Below are 18,076 nucleotides of genomic sequence, written 5' to 3'. Positions count from 1 at the left end.
AATGCTATAGTCTCTCAGATCAGGAGACCCAAGAAGAGTTCGTGTCAATACCAACACACAGTAGAATGATTGGTGGAACACGATGCACATTTTTCCATGTGCCTAAAGCTTTGAGCGCAGTGGTAATGATAAAAGGAAGGGGAAGGCCACGAGGACGAGGGTGCATCAGCATTTGAACGCTGATAATGCTGTTAACGCCAGGCACATTCAAGGTTTTTGTTCCAAAATATTCGTGAGGTGATGCTGCAGCTACCAGACAGACTTTAGACTTTTCATAAAAGGTGTTGCACGGCCTCTTTAATGAACTTGTGTTCTCACAACTGCAACTACAAGGTGCTAGCTTTCTTAATGTGTGAAATCACAAACAATTGACAAATCGTTTTTACACTTAAACATAGAGACAGGCCACACTGCGCTTGCTGATGCACACACTTATGAACAACACATTCTCGATAAATGACTTAATTACTCAATAAGAGCAGCAAGAAGTGGGTTCACAGGTGTGTCCTACAGTTCTTTTATGGAAGTCATAATACTGGGCTTTCTATTTCTTGTTTTTATGTCTTTTCAAGTGAGAAATATCTGCAGTAAGAATTTGGGAAAAACAGGGTTTTTTAATGGCAGGCCTCACTCTTAAATGGTTATGTTCTACTTTTAAATGTAAATTTCAACTAAAGTACTGTTGCTCCTATTAGGCTGAACCCATTCCTACTGAACAGAGATAAAACCCAACACCCCTGCTTCCCTTACGTTTCACCAGCATGCAAAGATCGGGGATGGGCACTATCAAAGATACATTGCTAGTAGCATTACAAGATGAAGTTTAGTATCTTCTATCCCTAGTTGTCATCACAGAGAAGAACAGAAAGGAACGCTGACTCCGCTTGTCTGGAAGAGACAGATCCTGAAACGCCTGTTGCCGGTTCACATCACAGTTGACAGACAACGCTACGCATGGCAGAAAAATGTGGAGCGAGGAGGCTGCTCCAATCAACTGATAGAATGGGCGTGTGGCTGCGCCAACCTTGGGTCTCTCTGCCGTTGCTATAGCAATGGCACACGGCCGTGCTTGGCCATGCTCCCACACCTCCTTGTGCATTCGCTGAGTCGTCTGCTCAGTGCATGCCCCGACACCAGTAGCGCACATAGATACCACGGTTCGCGGAGAGACGTTAGAAGATTAAACATGTCATTTAATTTTATTTACTTGCATTACACCTTACAGGCTCCATGCCCAGGCCTTAAGGGATGATGATGATGATCGGAGTTTATTGGCGCAAAGGCCAGTAGTGGCCAAAGAGCGCCGACTTAATTAAGGGAGGGTACATGGAAATGTGCTAGGCACAGGAACGAAAAAAAAAAAATTAACGAAATAGGAAGACTACGAATGAAAAAGAAAACCAGAAAATGGGGGAGGGGGAATACAATGGTAGCCTGTGCAGTGTCAAGCTTGTTTTCCCTGTCAGAAGACAGTGAAAACAAGCTTTTAGGGCAAGGGTGCCTTTTACTGCGAATTTTATCTGAGCATCATTCAAGTAGACAGACGCTTTGCTTGCTTTTCTCACTATGCTTTTCGTATAACCTAGTTCTATCCATATATTGTGGCGGTTCCATCCTAGACTCTTTGCGGATGCACAAATTGTTGCGGCAAAAGTGAACTTTGACTTGCGTTCATAGAGTTTGCCCTGTTGTCATTCCATGCTGTGGTGCTGCTTGTACCACTTTCTTCAGCAAAATCACCATTGCAAGGCATACTCAAACCATTCTCTTCGCTGAACAGATCCCTGTAGCATCCAGTCTACAAATCGTGGGGATAATCTTCTTGAAGGCATGGCTTAGAGTACCCATTATGGCATGTGCCTGAATATGGGAACGAATGTAGAGTGTGTGCAGTTGTAGGCAAATTGTTCGCCTTTGGCCTTTCCACATCAGCATCTTTGGTTGCTCTTGGTGTTCAGCATCAGTTGCGCCTGGCTTCTATTGACAATCCTAGAAATGACTCCTTTTCAAAGTCGATCAAGGCACTTTTTTTTACCTCTAATAGGACATTCCCTTTTATGCTCACAGCAGTACTTAGCAAAAATCAGGTGCTACTAGAAATTTCGCATACATATTTTGTCTTTTGCTTTAAGTAGTTACTTTCAGAAATTTTCTGTCACCATTGCTGCAGCAGCTGCAGATCAGATAATGCTGTGAAGAGAAAAAACTCCCGTCCTTTGCCATATCCAGATTTATAGTGGGGCAAAAAACACTACATCAATTACTGTTCTGGTCTTCCAACTTATCAAGCACGAGTACCAACATGCCTTATTCTATTGGGCATCATTACACATACACATATTAAACAAAGTGCCAAACACAAAAAGTATGTAGCACATAACCTTCACTTCTGCACAGACGTCCGGATGTGAAAAGCATGTACTTCTCCTATGCCTTTTGGTACAACTTAATTTTTTGTGTGCTTTCTCTAGGGACAAGTACAAATGCTTTGCATACGTGCACAAAAGGCATGGACATGTGTTCATTTGCATTTTTTTTATTTGTGCACATATAATTTTGTGTTTGATTGCTGTTGAATCGAGATGCCGAGGGCCCGAGTTTCTAGCAGATGACAAGCTCGTCGTGCGCCGCCCCAGCAGCTCCGCGCTGCTGCTGCCGCCATTCTCCAGAAGCAAGCTGTGGAAATGGTTTCCACGCACCTTACCAGATGGCGCTGCTCGAGGAGAGTAGTTGTCTGCGCTCGGAAGGAGAGGAGAAAGCATGTGCTAACACTAGGAAGTGGAGGAAGAGAACAAAGAGCCAACAAGAAGCCCAGCATCTATGTTTCACGATTTGTCCAGAGCAAATCCGCTGCTTGGCGGTGGAGTTGGCACTCCTGTCTATCTTATTCTGTAGTCCTCATGAAGCACATCAGTAGTTTTTAGTATCCAGAATGTGCTTTGAAAGTGTTTTGTATATCAAGGATCAGCACAGAAATATGTATTGATTCATTTCTTTCAAATGTAGCGGCAAGCACAATAGAATAAAAACCTGACACATATGCCCTAGAGCTTCACAGCTGCATACATTTAGGGTAAAAAAAGCAATTGGTTCTACACATAACCTGATACAGACTTATATTTACATGAATGAGTGCACCTTCTTTTTAAGAAGCACCCCAGGCTTGTTTGTTATGGAAGCAGTCAGGTTCAACACTACACTCTATTCATACACTCTTAGACCCCCCCTTTTTTTTACAACTATGCAAGAAATAATGAGATAATGCCCCACTTTATTCTTACAATCTCAGGGCTGACACTTTCTTGAATTCATGGATGACAGCCATTCTGTTCTGATGGACTGAATTTTTTGCACGCTCTGTTGAGGCATGTGTGGGGTCATATAATGCGAAAGAGGGGCACACTGATTTGACAGTATCGCACCCATGACTCACACTGCTGCCAGATAATGATCAGTAGCGACCAGATCGTAGGTAAATGCCTATCTGTTCCCACACATCAGGGCCCCTCCTTTTGGTGTATGTGCACGAATTATGGGTTAATAAGTAGTTTATTACTCACTTTATTGTGCCTATAAATGCCTATTTTTGCTTTTAGTACCTGGAAACACTTTTAGGAGGTGCCATTTTTGTTTCAAAAGCACATTCGGTTACTTCATTTCACGAGACCTGGCAGCATTGGAAGACACTTGCCAGCGGCAACACATCTGGCAATGTGACTCGGCAAATAAACACTTGTGTTGTCAACACTTGTCGAGCTTTTGCAGGCACTGCAAGAAAAAAAAGATCACCAAAAGTCTCCTCCTTCAGCAACAGACACACAACTCCATGTTATGCTGTAGGTGAGGATTTGAGAGAGAAACGCACAGCGTTTTGAGAAAGATGTAGAGCAGAATTTAGCTCATAAAGACTGCAGATTGCGCAGTGCATGCGTTAGGCAGAAGCCTGAGAGGTCTGCTGGAAGTACTGTTGACAGCAGTCACACGATCCCTTTATTTTGTGACTGCTCGTTTTGTGGTTGCACGGACATACCAGAGCAGCGATTTTGTAGCAATACCTTTCGCCAATACTAATGCCTTTCGGTGCTTTTCACATTCGCGAGTGGTCAAGTAATACTCCACCTTGTGCAGAGCCTCCACCATGATCACTCCCGAATGTTAAAAGTGCTGAAAGGCATTACCATTGCAGAAGGCACCACTACAAAATACCAGCCCAGATGATGGCAGCGTATCTAAACTCTGCAATGGCTAAGCAATAAAATCTGCCTTCCTCGGCTCTTTTTATTTTAAATAAGTGCATGTAGGGAGATACATACTCCTCTGTGATAAAAAGATAAATCCCTTGCGAAAAGTAAGGTCGCAGCGATATACTAAAAGTGCTTAGGGAGGGTTCTTGTAAACAGTTCTCGAATTGTGACATAGCTACACGCCATAGCAAAAGTTTAATCTATCTCACGTGTGTGACGGCAGCTATCGAAAAATTTTGTGCAAACTTGCAGTCGGTCTTAAACTAGAAACGCGTTTTGTTTTTTCAGCTCGGAGAAATGTTGGAGGTTCTTACAGGCGAGCACTCAAGAATCCCAAAGTGTTTGAAGTTGCCAAACCTACAGAAATACAAAAACACTTCATTCACCTCTGTCGATGTTGATCACTCCTTTTCAGCCTACAAGATTACTCGGTGTGAGAATAGGCACAACCTTGCACCCCAAAGCCTAGAGATGATAACCATGTGTTATAACTTTTGCAAAGATTTGTTAACGTGCACTATTCAACACTTCTTTTCTAACTGGGAAATTCGTTGGGTTCAATCTATTAGGCATGGAGTTTAGCTTCTCTCATTAACCATTTAGCAGCTTTCCTGATGTACATTGCATTTCTCATGGCTTACCACTGTTAGGAGGGAAGTTTAAATATTAAGTATACAATATTTGCTCATTGTATACAAAAAAAAATGCAGTAAGACACTTTTATAACTAATCATAGAATGATCACACTACAGTAAAACTTCACTAATATGTACCCGCTTAATAGGCAATTCCAGCTTAAACATAGCTGCAATGAATCCCCTGCCCTATTACCATAGAACCTAATGTATTGGCTGACCGCTACCCCCGCCGTGGTTGCTCAGTGGCTATGGTGTTGGGCTGCTGAGCACGAGGTTGCGGGTTCGAATACCGGCCACGGCGCCCACATTTCAATGGGGGCGAAATGCGAAAACACCCGTGTGCTTAGACTTAGGTGCACATTAAAGAACCCCAGGTGGTCGAAATTACCTGAGTCCTCCACTACGGCATGGCTCATAATCAAAGTGGTTTTGGCACGTAAAACCCCATAATTTAATTTTTCATTTATTGGGCTGACTGACCGCTTAAGATGTAGTCACTTAACGCATATCAAACGGTTAGCACATAGTAGTCACTCCATTTTTCAGTTCTACAAGCGTGGAATCGGCAAAATGTCATGCGCAGACCACAGATAGCGACAGACATTGCAGAGCATGGACCTTTCCCAGACTGCAATTGCCACCGATAGTGACACCAAAACATCAGTCATGATGTTTTTCCTACTCCTATAGCTTCTAGGGCTTCCATGTCATCCTCATGGATGACAACATGGATGATCCCTTCCATATCCGATGCGGCTAGTGTGTTGACCATCATGAGGGTGTTCGCAGAGAAGTGGAGCATGATGGAGAAACTGGCTGACGGCCTTGCTGAGTTTGTGGATGCCATTGCCGATGCAAGGCCACCAGGGCGACAAGTACAAATGAGATTTTTTGCTGCCTGCTCACAAATAAAACTTGTCAGCAAGTGTTTTTCAGTTAAAATTTAAAATGTCGCTTGGTTCAGTAAATCTATAGCTGCTCATCTGCCATTATCAGTTAATTAGTACATCACTTAGTGCATACCTGGATTCATATTCCCCCCCAACTATGTATTAACGAGGTTTTACTGTATTAAAGGATGCCGCCTCATGTATCTCCTGCTGCAAAAACATTTCAAATTTTGAAAGGATAAGCAGCATTTGAGGTAGTTATCCCGCAGCATTTGAGGTAGTTATCCCACCGATACCCGGCTCTCTCTGTCCTTTCATCTCCACTAGCACGCTGGAAGCTACACAGGGGAGATGGCAAGGGCTCAAGGCTCCACCCAAGAGTTGGGCATTTTCATTTTATCTTTTTTTATTTATTTCTTCTCATTTTTTGTTTTTATGATGCTACTTCTGGTTCAGGTGCATACGGCGCTCTCTCAATGCGAGGTGGGCGCTTGGGCTGCTTCGCGTCGGCACTCGCCTGGAACTACACCACCCAGAGACCAATCAGAGTAAGTGGTTGTTAGAGCATCTCACCGGCAAGAAGGCTTGTTGCAGCACCCCGTGGCAGTTGAGGTATCTGCGCTATGCAGCACACCGGTACGATATCGGAGGCCAAGCGCAGCAAACGTGGCTATGCATAGCTGTTATGTGTAGACTGGAGGTGCAAAGATTAATACTTTACCGGTATTTTTGACATCCCAGACATAAATTTCTCATTTATTTAACTCAAAGTTAGCAATAATAGTATTACTGATAATGTTCTCGCCATCAAGAAATCCAACAATATCTATTGGGTGCGCTTGCTCCTGCTTGCGATGAAGCTGCTAACGAAATCGCAAAGGAGAGAGCAAGCTATTTTTTACTGTTTTTGGCCTGAGATGGTATAGTCGCTGGAGCATGCAGTGCACTAATATTTGGCTTACATGTTCACACAAGCCTCGTCTACAGATCAGCAATGTTTTTATATGTTCAAAAAGTGTTGGCTGCAGTATGTGACGTGACAAAAAGCAGCCTCTCATGTACCCAACAAAGACCTGTGAAGTGATGGCTAGATATGGTTGTGGCCTTTAAAGGTAAACAGCAAAAAAATTTCCCTTTGGCTGAATCTATTGTCAATAAGTAGCCTACAATACTCAAACAATCCTGATAAAGCTGCAGGGCTGATAATTGCATAATTTTTTTATTCGCAGCCTGAAAACCGCACCTAAGCAGACAATGTGTACACCTGGTGGTTAGCGGCTGTGATGAAAGTCCCAGCAGGTTGCCTCTGAGATCTTCAACGAGCTGTAAGCAGCCGCGGGCGGCTTCTAAAATCTGAGGTCATGCCATGCAGCCGCACATTTTAGGTGATGAGCCACTTTGAGCGAGTGGTAATGGCGGCATTCTTGTTCTTTTCTTTAGTTTCGGTAGCACAAGCGGCTATTTTTGCAAGCTTTTCGTAATACTTTCACATATTTCAAATGTAAAATTTTGCATGGAGGCTCCTTTATATCTACACTATCTTAAACTAGGCTTCCTACATAGTCCAAAATTTCATTGCAGTTGACCTTTAAACTTCACAACTGAATGCTACATCAGTTTCCTTACTATGAAAATGGCTTACGTACATTCAATATATAGAAGAGGTCATGGCTTGTGGCCAATTTACCGTGCATACTATTTCAACCCCCATTGTGCTTAAAATGAGTCCCGATTCAAGTGCCTGTTTTAGCCATCTAAATCACACATTTTTGGTGCCTGAAAATCCGGTCTCTAATGATCAGAAATGGCTCGTAATTAGGCAGCCAAGACTGCCACTTTCTGTATTCTTCTAGTGCTTCCCATGATTGAAACCTGGAACAAAGCTCTGCATGTGAATGCTCCCTCCCTTCCATCCCCACAGCCACATTCAGAGGGTGCTAAGTTGCATAAAGAATGAAACTAGAAATCAGATAAAAGATCAAATAATGTACGTTGTTTCACAACATATCGAAACCAAAGCCGTGAAGGTATTAAATTATGATTAAATGAACACTATTACAAGCTGACTAAGTTTTTCTTGAGTGTTTAATTGAGAGGTGGCCTCCCGATACAAGAGGTATCCAGACACTGCAATAAGTTTTGTCAAACATTTCTGTAGAAAGGGCACTCATAAATCACATACCAACAATGCTTTTTTTTTTTTCAGGTCATTTAGACTGGCTGCTCTCATTGACATAGCGCATTCATGTAACTCATGTAGCTACAAGAAGAGAACAACCTAACAGATCAATGCGAAAGATAAGCCCAAAGAAAACAAGAATAGAAAGTGGCCCTGTGAAACCTTCTTCAAATCAAAGACCACAAAATTTTAGAGGGATTATGTCATCGGCAAACAATGATGCTGAAGTGGCTAAGGATGGTTATGGCCCACACACCAGCTCTACAGCTGCATTTTCAGCACAGACACTCTGTGTACTTGAGATAGGTCACTGTTCTAAATGCAAAATGCATACTTCAGAAGGCACCCATCCCACTTAATAGGATTGCATGGCCACTGCTCAGCTCAGACACAGGCTCATCAAGAACCAGCCTCTGCGACTTCCATCTGACCATCTAAATTGTAACACCCAAAGTGGCTGCTAGAAAAAGTCAAGGAGGTCCATGAGACCATCTAATGTTTAGCCCTCATACCTCTAAACCTAACACCTCACCCACTCCATCTATGGATAACTCCTGTCAAGAGTGGCTACCGTAACCATCATGAAATTAATAACATTTATCTCCTGCCCTCTCTCCCTTCTAATGCTCACCTAAACAGAATCCAGCTTGAGACTCAAATACTACTACTACATTAAACTACAATCCAGGGTTTAATATGGTTATGTGAATAGCAATTATAGTTCTCTAGATGCATTGGGAACTGCTATTGGTACCTTCAAGTTCATTAAACAAACATGCAATGAAAAAAAGAACAAGAAAAGACGTAGCCTCATACACTGTATTTTCATGCTATTTTCTACATGTGGTGTTCAAAGTCCCCCCTCCCTCCCCCAATTTTCGGCTTCAAAAGTTTTCCCCAGATGCTTTGCATCCAACATATGCATTGCCTTTTTCACAATAGCATAGTAACCTAGAGACTGATCAGGATATGTAAAAATACACCATAAACTGCATTGAAATCCCTGTCACTAAGGCTAACAGACTAAGAGGAGGTCGAACATACTGAACTTACTAAACACCTTGGTGCTGTGTAAATCAGGTGATATGAGAGCCAGTGACAACAGCCGGACATGTGCTCATGCTAAATAAACTCACCACCCATATACGAACATCCCCATAAGCTGCCCTCCATATCCACGCATACTACGTGTGCATGTGACCTTATGACAATCACAGTTTTTGACTCATAAAAGAGCCTGCTCCAATGTAATAAATTACCTTGAAATATGAAAGCATGCGCAGTCTGCATCTATACAACAAAAATGTTTATTTATTAACACATACCCACTAAAAATATATTTAAGCATATGCAATCAGTGGACTTTAGTCAGGCGAATATGTTATATGTAGAGCCCTTAATTCCTTCCTAAAAAAATTTGAGGGGTAAAAGTATTGCCTCACTTGAAGCACACATTTGCTCAGAGCTCTTCAGAGAAGCTATTACTGAAGCCACGGCACTGACTGGTAGCACTTGCAAAACAGCTCGCATGACTGCCTTGAAGGAGTACTCGAACCATTTTCAACTTAAGGTGAAAGCCTCAGATGGCTCATGGGATGAAAAATCCGACATCTGGTGTTACGCTGCCTGGCGTTATGGCACCAAAATTCATAGGGAGTCGAACAAATGACCTTTGGTGGGAGTCGAACCCACTTGGAGATATGGATGAACCAGCCATATCTCCAAGTTGGATTCTAATTGCCATCACGAATATCGAGAGTCGAACCCACGACCTTTGGTGGGAGTGGAACCCACTTGGTGATATGGGTAAGCTGGCCATATCTCCAAGTTGGATTCCAACTGACATTGTGGAGGTCGAGAGTCAAACCCTCAACCTTGGTGGGAATCCAACCCTTGGCGTTAAGGCAAATTAATTAAGGCAGTTGAACCCATGCCCCAATATGGAGATATAGGCCAACCGGTCTCTCCATGTTGGATTTCAATTGACATTGTGAAGGTCGAGAGTCAAACCCACTACCTTTGGTGTTAATTAAGGCAAAGTGAATTAAGGCACAGTTAATTAAGATATAGTTAATTAAGGCACTCGAACCTACGAGCTTAACATAATACTTGTTTCTGCAAAGCAGTTTCAATTTCATACAAAGGAAGTGGATGCCTCATGATACATTGGCTCACTTTGTCTGCAATTGATGCGGCTGCCACTAGCAAACAGACAGAGGAAATGCCCACAGTACTCTTGGTTATTATGTATAAGCAACACTGCCATACCTAGCCTTATTGCTACATAACATCAGCAAATTTTATTGTTTCAGATCGTCACAATAATGTTGATGATGCTAGGTCCAGCATTTCTGGAACAAATTTAGTATCAACTTAAAATATCTTGTGGTTCCCAACCTGCATACTTATAAGCGTAACTCTGTTATGCACAAGCAATGTGTGGTAGAGATTCTACATGCTCGAACATTTGTGCCAGTAGTCCTTAACTCAGTAGTGTTCCAGACCTTAAAGCTGACAACATGATTAAAGTATGTTGGCAGAAGAGCGCCAGTATGAAATGTTTGTACTTCTATGGGTGGCAGGAATAGTACACTGATCACAGCGCATTCAGAACTACTTTTCCATTTCTACGCACAAAAAACAAACTTTAGAAACGCCACTATTTCATTGTTTCCTGGAAGGTCCTTGGAGAGAAAATAGGTGTAATGTAACTGTTTATATGGTTCAAAAATCTAGTTCTGAAGGAACTTGAAGGACCCTGGTATACACCAGTATTTTTGTGTTATTAAAGAATGTGTAGTGAGAGTAAGCAGTGCTACTCAGTGTCAGCCTAATATATACCTTAATGCATTTTTGTGGCTAATTCTAAACATAAACACAGCATAGTGTTGAAAAGTGCTTTACGCGCTACTTGTTCAAACATTGTCACTTGATACATGTGTCAACTACTCAATAAACATTGAAATTTACTGCATGGCAGAAGCACAATGTGAGTGTGCTTTGAACTTTGATGTAAATCAACCAAAGTGTTCTGCCATTGTATCAATGCTGTTTAACTTTTGTGTATTCGACAGTTCATAAGCCAAAGGCAGCAAGAATGCTACCACAAACAACAAAGTATTCAATTTTTAACTGACAAAAACTGAAAGCTCTACTTCATGGCAGGGAAAGTGTGAACTGTAAGTGTGAACTAAAGCTTATTAGTTAGGCAGCACTTCACTAGAACAATAGAAGCAGATTATGCCAATTCAGCACGATCACTCGCTTCACTTATATCCTTAGCGAAATATCAACACTATGTCAAAAGACATACTGTTTCGCATTCAAATACTTCTGCAAATAACAAGGGAACTGTTACCAACATTGCACAGAGCTCGACACTGCTGCATCTCCTCCTCTGCGGCGAAGTTTTCGTTGTTTTAGGCAGGGTGAATCGTCGTCAGACTCCTCTGAAGAAGAGAATAAGTGAAACGCCGGCGCAGTAACGTCAATGATATGTGGCAGTTCGGTGTCATCTGGAGACTCCGACCGTGACACTGACGCATTAGCGTCCCCTACACTCAAAACTGGAGAGCCATCAGTGAACTCTTCAATATCCATCTCAAAAGAGCCGTCGTTTTGTTCATTTTCTTCAAGCTCAGTACCGGGCACCCTCAAGTGAGCCGCGCTGACTGTCAATCTATCATTCGTAGACTTGGCTTCCTTCCACACGGGCTCCATGAAGTCTTGCGCAGGAACAGTGGTTTCATTCGACTCTCCCGTGACATCGTCGCCTTGGCTTGACATGGGACAGGGCACAGGCACACAGGTGGGCTTGCCCTGGTGCGGTCGGCACATGACAACCAGTTTCTGATTGATGACTTTCTCTGCAGCTTCCGGATGCTCGCAGCATTCTCGTGAGTATGAAGCCGAAAAGTCACCCACGAACACAGAAATAACACCGTTAGCTGGAATCCCGAAAGGAAAGATGAGGTCGGTGCAAAATGCGTCCGTCTTGACGTTCACGTACACGCGAATATTTTGACTGAAGGGCTGCCCCGTCAACTCGTCGCTTATCTCCGTCATCGTGCTGAAGACTCAAATTATCCTGCATAACATACGCGGCTATACACCTGACAAACTCAAATCACGCTAGTGTTCAAAAATAAATTAAATAAAAGAACGTAACCAAAAGATTAGAGCGGACAACGCTTGTACAGCGCAGTACCAACCTAAGTGACAGTTTTGGATGGCGCCAACGCAAAGTGGATTGTATTGTCTTGTTGCGACTGGTGCTGACTCGACGTTGCATGTGGTTGAGTCCAAGGAGGTTTTACGAAAAATTCTGGAGTGGCAACTCCCGCAGATTTTTACAAGCAAAGGTGAAGCCAGCGCTTTCCCTTACTTCATCATTAATGGCGTGCTGAAATAGGCTAAGAATAGTGGCAGTGCAGCTACTCTTGCTCTGTGATCATAAATTCTCGAGTGATTGAAAAATAAAAGCTTGTTGTTTCGGGCTTTAATATTGCCATTGGCTTAGTCGTTATATCGCGATCTCCCATAACAAGTTGTCAAGACGTTCAATTTTGATCTAAAACGAGTGACACAGACAGATGGCGGCGCCCGGCTTCACTTTCAAGGCACCATCTCCACTCCAGAATTATTTTTATAAACCTCCTTGTTGCATCTCGTTGGGAAGACTCGGCTTCATCGCGACCTGTCAACTCTGGAGTTTATAACAAGCGCCTTGATTGTCTTCTTTTTGAAGTCCGTGTCTTTGTGCGTTTGACCTGCAAATATCCTGTCAACTCTACTGGTCTAGCACTGTCTAGGAAAAGATTGCACCCTTTCTAGTGGTGTCCGAAACCCGACCACCGTGAACCCGACATCTATGACGTATTTCTGGCTCCCGAAATCGGTTCAGTCGCACTGAACCAGCAAAAGCATAGCCTTTAAGGCGCGCATTTTAACCCTAGAGGGCGCCGCGCCACCCTATGGTTGTATTCTTACATGGGGCAAGGAGTGCTAATTTTTTATTTTTGTTTGGAATAGCGGTCAAGGTCGGCTTTGCTCGAGTGATCTGGCGAATTTGCCCGTTGGACCTAGGGACGTAGGCCTAGCGATGAAACCGAAGAACGTGAAGGCCGCGGGGAACGGGAAGCAAGTGCAGTGCTACGAGTGCCTGCGATGGTGCTTCCTCGACGAGACTAAATTCCAGAGTTTAGCAGACGCGGAGGGGTCTAGCTTCACGTGCAGGTCGTGCGAGGGTGTCAGGGAAGCAGTCCAAAAACTGGAAGGGACTTGGGCGGCTAAGTTCGAAGAGCTTAAAACAGACCCGAGGGAGGAGAAGGAGAAGCGGGAAGCACTGCAGGCGAAAGTTGACAATTTGGTCAAGGTGGAGGCGGCCCAGGCCGCGCAATTAGTAAGGACCATGGCCGAGCTTAGGGAAGAGAGGGAAAGGAGCGCCGAACTGGAAAGGCGGCTCGATGCGCTTGAGACGCGGGCAGCGGAGAATGTCGGGTCAAGACATCAAGCCGGTGGCAAAAACTCAAAGTAGGGTAGACCCTACAGGCGAAGTGGGAGGCAGGAAGGCAGGGCAAGCGGTTGCCGGCTCGCCGCCGGTGAATCGGCGTAGTTATAGCGAAGCAGCGCAACACGCCCAGAGTGAGGCGACGCTGCAGCCACAGGGGCGCCAGCGGGCGCGAAGAGAGGGGCAGCAGACACAGGCTGGTGGCGAACAGTTCGCACGCAGAAGGGTCCTGGTGATAGGGGACTCCAACGTGGAGAGAGCTGAAGAAGGCGTGATGGCGAGAGTGAAGGCGGACGGGCGAGTGCAGGTGGAGGCGCAAGCGGGCAAGGGCATGGCGGAAGCGATGACCAAGGCGCGGGAAGTGGTAGGGGACAACACGGAGAGCGACAGCTTGGTCATTATGCATGCAGGCACATTGAGGCACATTGGCTGCGTAAGCTTAGAGAGGCCTCTGGGAGTGTGCATGTGACCATATATATATGCACTATCCCAGAGGTCCAGGGCCAGACTTACCAGATAGAAAGGAGGGTGGTTGAGGCCAATCGGGTCATTAGGAGTCTGAGCCGACGACTTGGGTACAGCGTGATGGAGGTCAACAGGGACGTGTACGGAGCCGGCTCCTGGCCTTTTGTGCAGGATGGCATTCACTACAGTGGTGCCACTGGCAAAAGGATAGGGGGCAGGATGGGTCGCCAGGCAACAGCTTTTTTAGGGGGATCCAGAGCCCTGAAGGAACCAGTGTAGGCGTAGACGATTCGAGGCAGGAGCTACAAACAAGCAAGCATCGGTACTGTAGGAGAGGCAACAGAAGTGAGCACCAGAGCCAAATTAAGTCAGACATAGGGTTCATTAACATGCAAGGTGGCAAAAATAGGCTAAAATGGGAGGGAATCGAAGAGCAACTAAGGCAGGAGAACTGAATTGTCTATGGGTTTGTAAATTAAAAAAATTAAATTATGGGGTTTAACGTGCCAAAACCACTTTCTGATTATGAGGCACGCCGTAGTGGAGGACTTCTGAAATTTCGGCCACCTGAGGTTCTTTACCGTGCACCTAAATCTAAGTACACGGGTGTTTTCGCATTCCGCCCCCATCGAAATGCGGCCGCCGCGGCCGGGATTCGATCCTGCGACTTCGTGCTCAGCAGCCCAACACCATAGCCACTGTGCAACCACGGCGGGTATATGGGTTTGTAGAGACACATCTAAGGGACATGGAACAACCGCCCTGTGACCCTGATTATGCATGGGAATACTGCAACAGAGTGCAGGGTAGCAGAAAGGGCGGGGGAATCGGAGCACTCATTCATAGAAATAAAAATTGGCAAAGGGTCAAACAGGAATGCAAGGAGCATTTATGGCTAAAAGAAAAAGTAGTGGGGGAGAAAACACTTCTAGGCTTTGTATACCTTTGGGCAGGATCAAATGCTAAAGAGGAAAACAAAAAAATGTTGGACTGTATAGAAGCGGACATCAATGAGCTAGGAAAAGGATGTGAGATAATTGTTTTAGGAGACATGAATGCGCATGTTGAAGATATGGATGGGTACACAGACTCCACAGGTAACATGCGGCTGGATATGTGTGAGAGGCATAACTTAGTTGTCTGTAACTCTACTGAGAAGTGTGACGGGATCATAACATAGGAGGTAGGGGGTCGACACTCGACAATAGATTATGCGTTAATGTCACGTAAGATGTACGATAGATTAGGAGCCATGATTATAGACGAACAGGGCTCCAGAAATATAGGTAGCGGCCACAACCGTATCAAGTTGAGTTTTAACAGGGAAACTAAAGCACGAACGAGGCGTGAGGAACAGCCAGATGGGATATTTTACTCAGAAGAGCAAGTGGAAATAGCGGCCAAACAAATTGAAGAGCAAATATCAGAGGGTACTGAAACTGATTGGATTTACCCAAAGTTAACGAGACTATTTGAGCGTGAGCTAGGTAAGATGCGAGTCAGGAGAACAAGGCAGGGGATACAAAAACTCAAGAGCTGGTGGGATGAAGAGGTTAAGGCCATAAAGAAACGTCAGGAAGCCTCCAGAGAACACAGGTATTCCTAAGGTAAGGGAGAACCTAAAGCAGAAGTGGAGAGAAAATGGGTAAACTAAATAAAATGCAGAACGCAAGCGTCATATTTGATCAACGAGAAAATCAAGACAAAAGGGTCCCAATGGCTGTCAGAAGTAAGCAATAAAAAAGATAAACAGGCAGCTAGGAAATTCTGGCAACATCTGAATTCCTTGGGTAGTAGGACAAGCCTAGAGCAGAGGTATATAGTAACAGCTCAATGTACTCGGTTAGAAGGAGAGGAGGCATGCAATGGAGCATATAGGAACCATGATGAGGGAAAAATTTACGGAACAGAGAAATGGCACATGCAGTATGTCGGAGAGGGATAGCCCGGTCAATCCACTGCTTTCGCTTGACAAAGAGAGTGGGAAAGGGCCGAGAAGAGGGTACCAAGTAGCACATCGGCAGGCCCGGGTGGTACTCCAATTATGTTAATAAAGAAATTAGGCCCGAAATCTAAGAAATCATTAAGGGAGGTGGTGAGCAAAATGCTAATGGATGGTAAAGTACCTGACAAATGGACGCTAAGTATGATGAGAATGATATATAAGGGAAAGGGGGACAAAGCTGACATAAATAACTACCGGCCTATAACAGTGACGTCAGTTATTTACAGGGTGGTTATGCAGATTATAAAGGACAGACTGCAGGCATGGGTAGAGAACGAGGGGATGCTTGGAGAGCTACAAAATGGGTTCCGGAAGCATAGGAGGCTAGAAGACAATCCGTTGTCACTGACACAGTGCATTGAAATAGCTGAAAAGGTACACAGACCCCTATGTCTGGCTTTTTTGGATATCAAGGGAGCCTATGACAGTGTACTTCAAGAGGGCTTGTGGCGCTTTCTGGAAACTTTATGAGTGCAAGATGGAGTAACCAATTTCTTAAAAGATATCTATAAATGTAACCGGGTGATTATACAATGGGAAAAGCAGGTTTCGGAGCCTGTAATGATTTGGCGGGGGCTTAGGCAGGGGTGTCCATTGTCACCTTTGTTGTTTAGCTGTATACCTACAAGGATTAGAGGCCAAAATACAGCAAAGCGGACTCGGCTTCAACCTATCATTTTTCAAACAAGGAAAACTGATTGAACAGTCATTACCAGGACTGATGTACGCGGATGATATTGTATTAAGGGCTGACAATACAGAAGATCTGCAGGGATTGATGGACATATGGGGCACAGAAGGAGACAGATTAGGCTTGAAGTTTAGCAAAGGAAAATCAGTAGTCATGATTTTTAATGATAACTTTTGCGGCAAGAATAAGATACAGGAGACCATGCTTGATATAGTCGATAAGTACAAGTATCTTGGGGTGTGGATAAATAATGGAATTGAGTATCTGACAGAGTACGAAAAATATGTAAGGTCTAAAGGTAACAGAAGTGCAGCGATTATGAAGATTAGGGCACTGTGGAACTACAATAGGTACGATGTAGTACGAGGGATATAGAAGGGGGTAATGGTTCCGGGCCTTACTTTTGCCAATGCAGTTCTATGTATGAGAGCAGAGATCCGGGCACAGTTGGAAACTAGGCAACGTCGTGTGGGTAGACTCGCTCTGGGAGCACATGGCAAGACACCAAATCTTGGGGTGCAGGGGGATCTGGGATGGTCTTCTTTCGAGGGCAGAGATGCTAGTAGCAAGATAGCATTTGAGGAGCGACTGAGAAAAATGGGGGATATGCGGTGCGCTAGGAAGGTTTTCAATTACTTATACACGAGGAATGTTGACACAAGGTGGAGGAAGCGAACTAGAAAATTGTCAAGCAAATACTTGGACAGCAGTGGGTGGACAGGTAAGGAATCATCCGTCAAGAAAAAGGTTAAGGAGACAGAGAGGGATATGTGGAAAACAGGGATGCAAACCAAATCAACATATAGGGACAGGACTAGCCCAGCGCTTGGCGAAGGGGGTAGACGACTTGCGCGAGCTTTCCCCTCAGCTGCAGATCGTGGCGTTCACGGTGCCGGACGTGCCTCTACGTGATAGTCACGTACAAAGAGCCGTAGTGGCAGCTAATGAGAAATAAGAAGCGCTTCCGCTTCTTATTATCGTACCACTGTGGAAGGTACAGTTTCCCTTCTCTAAAGTTGGTTCTTTATTGTATGGTGCGGTCTGCGATCGCCAGTGGTGATGTGCTTTTACGTTGTGTGTGTGCTCAGGTGGTCTGATTGACAAAACGTAATGTCCGCAGGCAAATGTGAAAAGCGTGACAGTTCGTCATTTGCACTTGCCATATTTTCCCCACATAGTTTAACATGCTAGAAGCGCATTTGTCACTACCGGCTTCAACAGACGTGAAGGTCGCGTGCATGGAGGGCCCATTGAAGAAGCTAGGAAAAAGGGTAATAACAGTGTTTCACTGAAAGTAATGCTAACGATTACCAGCAGTGATATCCACGCCAATTCATTCCAAACAATGAGGGCTGCGCCAGCTTTCCATACATTTGGCGACAAAGTAATCAAGGGGCTCTTCCTTTAGCGCTCCTACTTGGAAATAGCTTATGGATCTGTTCAGTCAACAGATTA

At 44.4% G+C, this 18,076-nt stretch overlaps 1 protein-coding gene across 2 annotated transcripts in view; it reads right to left on the bottom strand.

Moving 5' to 3' along the window:
* LOC126546955 (uncharacterized) overlaps positions 1 to 12,189 on the bottom strand; it is a 41,903-nt gene extending 29,714 nt beyond the window's left edge. For both annotated transcript variants that reach the window (XM_050194683.2, XM_055062918.1), the window contains exon 1: positions 11,314 to 12,189. In XM_050194683.2, the coding sequence (XP_050050640.1) occupies positions 11,314 to 12,016 (703 nt within the window). In that variant the 5' untranslated portion in view covers positions 12,017 to 12,189. The remainder of the gene's footprint in view (positions 1 to 11,313) is intronic.
* Positions 12,190 to 18,076: the final 5,887 nt, after the last annotated feature.

Source organism: Dermacentor andersoni, chromosome 1 (assembly GCF_023375885.2).
Source record: "Dermacentor andersoni chromosome 1, qqDerAnde1_hic_scaffold, whole genome shotgun sequence".
NCBI lineage: Eukaryota > Metazoa > Arthropoda > Arachnida > Ixodida > Ixodidae > Dermacentor > Dermacentor andersoni.
This window is presented reverse-complemented; position numbering and strand designations above follow the sequence as displayed.